Source organism: Notothenia coriiceps, unplaced genomic scaffold (genome assembly GCF_000735185.1).
Source record: "Notothenia coriiceps isolate Sejong01 unplaced genomic scaffold, NC01 NC01_scaffold00031443, whole genome shotgun sequence".
NCBI classification, from domain to species: Eukaryota; Metazoa; Chordata; class Actinopteri; order Perciformes; family Nototheniidae; genus Notothenia; species Notothenia coriiceps.
This window is the reverse complement of record NW_011364144.1, coordinates 6736-15513: the sequence shown is the minus strand read 5'-3', so window position 1 is coordinate 15513 and position 8778 is coordinate 6736. Positions and strand designations below refer to the sequence as shown.

At 41.1% G+C, this 8778-nt stretch overlaps 1 protein-coding gene across 1 annotated transcript in view; it reads left to right on the top strand.

The window, feature by feature from the left end:
* Positions 1 to 1783: 1783 nt before the first annotated feature.
* Positions 1784 to 8778, top strand: part of LOC104959946 (purine nucleoside phosphorylase-like) — a gene marked incomplete at both ends in the record, with an annotated part of 13242 nt that continues 6247 nt past the window's right edge. The window contains 2 exons of the mRNA XM_010787852.1: positions 1784 to 1965; positions 3011 to 3201. Coding sequence (XP_010786154.1) covers positions 1784 to 1965; positions 3011 to 3201 — 373 coding nt within the window. The remainder of the gene's footprint in view (positions 1966 to 3010; positions 3202 to 8778) is intronic.

The following is an 8778-nucleotide window of genomic DNA, read 5'->3' as shown; positions in this document are numbered from 1 at the left end:
GATGTTTTTAACATGGGAATCAATTGGGAGCTAGGTGACTTTTTATCTCTTCATTCCCTCAAGAGGCATTTTGGTTCAATATTCTTTGTGGAAGGTAAAGCATTTGGCGCAAGGTATATAGGTAAAAGAGGATTTGAAGGTTCCTCCCATTGACTTCCATGTTAAAAAAATAGTTTAAAAAGCTGAATATTTCTAAAAGTATGACATATTTTGAAAAAGTTGAAAGTTTCACATCGATTGCTGAAAAGGCTGAATAGTTTATTATTTGAATGGTTTCTGTAGCTGAAAGTATGCTGAAGTTATGGAGAGCCAAAGTATTGCCTGAAATAAGAAGGGGAAGAATAAAGATTCAAAGAACTATAGTGGAATGCTATAAATAAAATTTGCACTAATTAGTTCATGAGAACCTTTTTACCCCCTTTTCCGTCCCTGCTAGAGAGCAGGTACTTTCGTGGGAGAAAAAGGTTCCTATGTCTGATTGGCTGGGCGGATTGCAAACCACGCCCCGTAAAACTCCCAAAAAGTTTTGTGAAGCCGCCATTTTATTATCCTCGCATTAACATTATTAGCATTAGCCCAGCGCAGAAACACAGAGAGACTAACTTATGGCAACACAATGGGAGCGGTGGAGTGATGAGGAGGTGTCGGCGTTCTGGCGATTTACTCGGAAGGCGCCCAGCAGCTTCTACTGAAGCCAGTCCCCAACTCCGGGGACTTCCGGCCGTGGACTTCGGGTGGCAGTATACGCCGTGAAGTTGTTTGCGGCCTGCCAGTAAACCCAAAGCAGAAGAAGAATAAGTGACGTCAGCGGCTTCATTTGTCTAATCCTCCCCCAGGGACTTATTCCGGTATGAACGCGATCTGTACTTAGTTCTCTCTTAAAGAGAGTTCTCATGAACTAAGTTCTGATGAACCTTTGTGGGAAAAGTACTGCGGTGTGAAAGCGCGTAATGTATCGAGGTTTTATTCTGTCCTCTGTGATTCTTCCTAATGTGTAAAAGTGCAGCACAAAATACTCCTTGAATTAATACTAACTTAAACTCAAGACTTTTAACTCAATCCAGCCCACACAAGAGCACACACTCATCAGGTTCAGTTCAGTACGATTCATTTTAGTAATTTCACCACTGGTAACAGCAGTTAGATCAGTATCACACTTTTCACCATTTCAGTGTTTCAATGTTTAATTTTGTTAACACAAAATAAATATAAACAGAAAAATAAAAATGACTAGATAAATGATTCACAGGGGAGCATTGCACACACTGTACGTAAGCTGATTAAAGCACCTCAGTCACGCAAACCTCGGTATTACACACATACATTTTTTTGTAATCAGCAGCATGAGACTGAACCTGTAACGTGATGTGTGTGTGTGTGTGTGTGTGTGTGTGTGTGTGTGTGTGTGTGTGTGTGTGTGTGTGTGTGTGTGTGTGTGTGTGTGTGGGTGTGGGTGTGGGTGTGCGTGTGTGTGTGTTTCCACATTTGTGAACCTGGCTCAAGTCATGCATGAGTTAGTCACATGCAGCCTTTTAGCAGACAGTTCAATGCTGCTATTGTTTCCCTTTATCACACACACACACACACACACGCACGCACGCACGCACGCACGCACACACACACACACACACACACACACACACAAACACACACTCACAGACTCTGTATGCTATGCTGATGATACCTGACTGTCCTCTAGTTGGCGCTCTATAGAAGCTCTGCCCAACACATTTTTTGGAAAGTATTGCCAAGGTTTTGATATAAATATCTGTCTCTGTCTGTTAATCAGACGACATTTCCAGTGCGAGTCTTCAAGCTGTTAGGGGTGGAGACTCTGATTGTGACAAACGCAGCCGGTTCATTGGCTGACGGCCTCCGACCCGGTGACATCATGATCATTAAAGACCACGTTAACTTCCCCGGGCTGGTCTGCATGAACCCACTGTTCGGACCCAACGACGACAAGTGAGAAACGTGTATATACTTTTTTTAATATGCTGAACAGTTTTTTATGTTGTGCGTTTTGAATCCATTGTGCATACAATGGTAGTTGGTACATATATTATGACTTAGATATATATACTCTGTGGCATTTGATCCGCTATTGTTTCAAATTGATAGTGACCTTACTGCATTAACAGCATTTCGATCTGATATGGTATCAGTTTAACACGGTACTGTATTACTCCTACAGGGAGTTATATCCAGTCATGCATGTAGTGAGGTTCAAGTTTATAGCGACCATATTATTCATAGTTATCCCAGGTATTACTCATTCAATTACATACTTCTTCACCTATATTTTCCTTGTTCTTAAAAAAAAGGGGTTGATGTATTGGACAGATTTCCTGGTTTCAACTTTTATTTAATTAAAAGTATGAAGGCCTGCGGGCCACAGATTAATATTCTCCATGTGACCTTAAAGGTGACCTATCATGCAAAATGCACTTTTGTATATCTTTTATACATGAATATGTGTCCCCGGTGTGTCAGCGAACTCACCAAGTGTCAGAAAACACAACCCTCTCTCTTTTCCTCCATACCCAAATCTCTAAAAATGGGGCTGCAACGGAGCTGATTATTATTTGAATTTTTCTGACGTCAGAAAAGGGGTGCTCCGCCTATATGGGCAACTCTCCACCTATCAGGGGAATGAGAGACCGCTCGAAAGCGCTGGAGTAGCTTTAGTACATTTGCCAGGCCTGTAAGTGGCGCTGTTGTCTGCCACAAAAGCAGCGAAGAAGTCTTCTGACAGAATCAGCCCTTGCAAAAACATTGCTGGAAAAGAGCAAATAGAGCGAAATGAGGCATGGCTAAAACTCATGATCTGTTTGGTATTTTGAAAAAAAAACTTCACAGACATGTTTTATATAGGTATGGCCCTACAATATATCTTTCAAATATAGCATGATGTGTCCACTTTAATTTTGCTGTCACAGTAACATTTTGAAGTGTGCTGCTTTGCAGTTGTTTTTATTTCAGTTGTTGTTTATCGTTTTGTTGTGTTCAGGTTCGGACCTCGTTTCCCGGCGATGTCTGGTTGCTATGACAAAGGTCTGCGCAGCTCAGCGATGGAAATCGGGAAGCAGCTGGGCGTGTCCGAGCTCATGCAGGAGGGCGTGTACGCCATGGTGGGGGGGCCCAACTTTGAATCCATCGCTGAGGCCCGGCTGCTGCACCAACTGGGAGTGGACGCTGTCGGTATGATGTCAAAAACACTCAAATGACCATGATTCATCTTTTCTCAAAGCCTTTCAGGTAAATAAAAAATATATACGGGTTCATCCTCTGAGGACCAGGAAGTCTTCTCTAAATTTATAACTCCTCGATTTATGATAGTGTCGGCATTCAATTCATGTTTTCTCTTGTGCTGAAAATATCAAGGACACGGTTTTTAATGTGTCAGTTGGTTCGGGCAATTTTTTTTAAACATAACTTTGTTAAGATAAATGCAACTTTTGAGAGCAATTACAACTAAAATACGCATAAAATATTCTATATATTTCACGTGGCACTGTACAAGACAGTTCGAGGTAGTTTTCAAATCCACAGTATGTCAAAAATACCAACAACAAAATAAAAAAAATGTTTTGAGGCTTTGTGGAAATTATTTTGTAAAGGTATGTACAATCAATATGAAAATGTGCATTTGGTCTTAAAAAAAAAGGTACTCAATGCCGAACATTTTAGAAAATCTCCAAATTTTGAAGATAAATTAAAGTAATCAAACGAAAAAACAGCAAATCCTCACATTTTAGCAGTTCATCATAAAATGTCCTGAATAATGTTAATAAATACTCAGGACCTTAAATCGTGCTTATGTTTAGTTCCTGAGAAAATGTACATTGTTTAATTACTGGCAGGGACACATGGCTGGTAACGTCTGGTAATGAAATAGTAAACATTTATGTTGATACTACAGTGAAAGAAATTCAAAAATAAAAACAGTGACCCAGTGAACCTGCAGCTTAATAGAGTGGTACAGTGACGAGTCCTAAAACCCGGAAGTGAGTTAGCATTTTACCACTACAGGTTCCTTCGTCAATGGGATTTCTCCATAGGATTTTGGAAAATAGCTGGAAATAAGGTCTGTGGTTGACACCAATTTAAGAGACGGATCACGTTTTGTTCTACGACATTAAATACATCAGCAGTGACCCCACTGGTGATTTTTGAAGAGTTTACGTGTCTGAAAAACGATCGTTGTTAACAGTGTTGGGACTAACGCGTTACTGTAACGCAACTACTTTTTTGCGGTAACTAATAGCGTTACTAGTTACCTATTCCCATTAAGTCACGTCGTTATAGTTACTGTGATTTAAATGGGCGCGTTACTGCGTTACATTATGTGGTGGAACGGTTGGAACTGAACCGAATCTCCCTGCGGATGTAATTTACAGGCGAATACAGCGATGTCCTCTCACAGCACCATGGAAAAGTGAAAGTAACCAGAGAGGAGTGATGATTGGTTAACGCGGGGTAACATTTCAGGGTAAGCCAATCAGAGACAGAGCTGGGCGGGTCTTGCCTTATGGGGAAAATACAGACACACAAACAGTAGGCTTGTTTGAGACGAGCTGCGGCTCTCCTCGGAAGTAGACGAGAATTCTTTCACACACAGTGACGTCACGAGCTACCCACAATGCAACGCGCGAAATACGCCATTTTCCTGGAGGTGCAAATATCCTGGAGGTGCAAATATAAACAGCTAGCTAACGTAGCCAGGCAGAGCACACTAGTTTTTTTTTCTGAATTAACGACTGAAGAAATCGCTGCATGTCTTCGGATTACATCTCTGGACTTGAGGGGTGTGCTCTAGGTCGTTACCAGCGTAAACTAGAGCTGTGTGGGTTGTCGGATTGCCCTTACAGACTGCCTGCAGATGTATGGAAAAACGCCCTCGAAAGTGGCCTTCGGTCGATTTTGGCAGCATCTACGTCTATCTTCTGGAAACACCAGGTGAATACCCCACTTGCCACAATAATATTATCATGCCATTGCATATATGTGGTATTTTAGAGTTGACTAGATATTGATTAAGGCAATAGACTATGATATTCAGTACAGGAAGCTTAGCAACACCTAGACTGTTACAGGATTTTTACTTTGGAAAGTATTTTTTTTTCTTACTTCTCACGTTTTTTTATTATATTTTATTATATCATAAATTAGTACTTTTTTACTTGATTTCTACAAGTCCCAGCACTACACCACTTCACCATCTTCAAAGTATTGTATCTGTAAGTAACACGGCTAAACCCTCGGCCTTCTTGCACCTCGCGTAAAATGGCGGATACCGGAAGTACGGTGTCGCCCTCGGCCCAATACCCGTATGTGTGTGTGAAAGAATAGCCGATCGCAGCTGGGGGAGGTCTCAAAAAGCTCGCCTGAAGTCGGCATGGATGTATCAATCAATCAATGTTTATTTATATAGCCCAATATCACAAATGTTACATTTGTCTCAGTGGACTTCACAGTTTGTACAGAATATCAGTATGACAATACGACACCCTCTGTCCTTAGACCCTCACATCGTACAAGGAAACACTTCCAGAGAAAACCCACAGTTTAAAGGGGAACATGGAGAAACCTCAGGGAGAGCAACAGAGGAGGGATCCCTCTCCCAGGACGGACAGACGTGCAATAGATGCCGTGTGTAAATTGAAAAGATAATACATTTGCAACATGGGTAGACCAAATGTTTGGAAATGCATGTGTGTTTTAATAGGAAGATGAATCCACGAGGATATCCATCCAGGACTTATGATCCAGGACCACAGCCACGACTCAAGATCCAGGACTCGCGATCCAGGACACAGGACCGCAGGATCATCCATGACTCCGGATCCCGGCGTATATAGACACCAAAAAGAAAGACATTTGGGGAAGCTGGGTTAATCGGAACATGAGAGTACACAGGTATAGACAGAGAGAAGGAAGAAGTAAGATGTCCCCTGACAAACTAAGCCTATATCAGCAAAACTAGGGGTTGAATCTAATCAGCCCTAACTATAAGCTTTATCAAAAAGGAAGGTCTTAAGCGCACTCTTAAAAACGGATAGGGTGTCTGCCGCCCGAACACAAACTGGAAGCTGATTCCACAAAAGTGGAGCTTGATAAGAAAAGGCTCTGGCTCCCATTGTACTTTTAGAGACTCTAGGAACAACCAACAACCCTGCATTCTTGGAACGCAATGCCCTAGTAGGACAATAGGGTATAATGAGCTCTTTAAGGTAAGATGGCGCCTGCCCATTAAGGGCTTTGTAGGCGAGAAGAAGAATTTTAAATTCTATCCTGTGTTCTATAGGGAGCCAGTGTAAGGCAGCCAGAACAGGAGTAATGTGGTCCCTTTCCCTAACTCTGGTTAGTACACGAGCTGCAGCATTTTGAATCAGCTGAAGCGACTTGACTGACTTCTTGGTACACCCTGATAATAAGGAGTTACAATAATCCAGCCTTGAAGCGCGTATTACTCCGGTGAGGTGGGTCGGTATAGTTACTGAGTATAACGAGCTCGCCCAGTGCCCGCTCCCTCCACCTCAAGTCGGTTAGAACTGAGTTCAAATGAAAAGTTATGATTTGTAATACTATGGGAAGGAAACTTTCGGAGCATATCAGAATGCGGTGAGCTGGACCTTCGAACGTCGGGTTAGAATAAACAAGTAACAGGCGACGTGGTACCAGGATATAGTCTTAAGATAGTCTTAAGACCTCAAAATAGTCGAAACCAAAATTTTGTCTATTTCATATAATAGCATGCCACTGAAGTTATAAGTTCACTGCTACATTTTTTATCGGAATGACATACGGTAATTGAGATATAATCTAATACAACCCAATAGACAGTCTCACATTATATTTGTGGGTGAGAATATTAGTGTAGAGCTGGAACAAAGACTGAATTACCATAACTTTACCGTTGAAATCAGCTTGGCGTATAGGACGAAATAGGCTTGTAAAGAATCATGAAAACCTCATGACAATGATCTGATGTTTCGTAATCGGTTTTCGAGGACGTCGTCTTTGGATAGACAATCACGAATATCGTTTAAATTCCTTCATCTAGGTGTATATTGATATTGAAGCTAGCGTACAGACTTCATTCCCTCGCTTGGAAAATGTTTACATGTGGTGGGTTAACTAGTACAACTAACTATCACGATGCTACGCGAACACTTATTTTAAATCTGAGAACGAACGAGGAAACTTTGTTCTCTTTATTTTGTTGTACTGAATCGAGTACCGGTATTACGGGTTGGGCGTTTTATTTCGTTTCAGCTCTGTTGAACTTTGCCTAACACCGCAAGGTGATTTGAACTCTTAGAGCAAATTAAACCGGTATAATGAGAGTTACATTATATCTTTCGTGACGCATTTCGTGCCTCTCGTTCGGAAATGATGAGAATGTATATCTACTCTTATTCTATTTACGGATTCCAAAGAAAAGTCGGTACGATCGGTCCGACTGCTCTGTGTCGAGCTGACCGGAGATAAGGGTATCGTGATCATCCTGATTAAAATACACGAAAAATGTGCGATTTTAACAATGGAGAATCGTTGTTTTAGTTACGGAGAACCGGAAACTGGTCAATATATCACAATAGTTGGTCCGAGGGCCTTTGCATTCGAGACTTATTAAGTGGAATCTACTATTTGATCTACGAAAAGTCGGTATTGGAACTTGTTAATTAAGTTACAAGAGAGAAGATTTGTAGTTGCACATAGAATCTGGGCTAAGGTTGATCGCACAATTTTATTCAAAAAGTGAACTAAATGGTGAAGAAAATAATTTATAATACTTATACAGCAAAAATAGGCGAATACGAGGTGTTAGTAAGTTTCCATCGTCACTATTTTGCGAGAAGAATTTTTCGTGGTGAGCTAGTCTCCAAATGGTTGATATCTGTATAAAGAATTGAAGGCGAAAGGAGAGTTTTTAAGAACTCTTTCGATCAGCGGTTTGTCGACACACTAATGAATTTTTGATACTAAATAAACTTCTACAAGTGCAGACCGAAATCTTTGTAGTACGGTGTGCTGTCGAGACCATTTCAGTGATAGTACTGTTAAGATTATCGGGAGTCTGTTCGCCTGAACAAGAGATAAGAACAGAACGAGCTAGAGGTCACGAGACGAAACTATGAAGCGGTACTATAGGATAACGTTTCGATCCAGTGAATCACCGTATGTCCCTTGACGAAATCGACGCAACATCCAGGAATAGATTTTTTAGACTTGCGGAGATCAAACGATGCGACAAGTTGCTACTAGAAGGTGCGTTTTGTTCAATCGGTACCTCACGGTGTCCGGAGTCAACGAGCGCTAGGATAAAACAATTATATATATACGAAGGCAATCCGTTATTCATATTCCTAGTAAGACATTTGAAAGTAACCGATACGCCTACTGTGAGTTGACTATAATAGTTAGTGCGGACTACTTTACCTTAGTGATTTAATTTTAAGTTTGTACGGGAGTTCGCTGAATTTTGCACCTTACTGGCAATTACAAGACTACAATTTGTGCTGGGTTTTTACTTCAATAACGATGAGCCCGGGTTTCTTAGATGATGTTTGATAGATTCTATATGGTTGATACGCCTACCGTACATTAACCGCAGGTCACTCTGACATTCGTTAGAACGCACAATATAAACTAGTCCGAAATAGGAAATTCGGGGTATTTTAGTAAAAGTTCCTGGCGGGATGAAGGGGTAGATCGATTGTAACGTGTTTAGTCTGTATAGAACGGAGTTCTGCTACGTTCTTTTGATCAGGT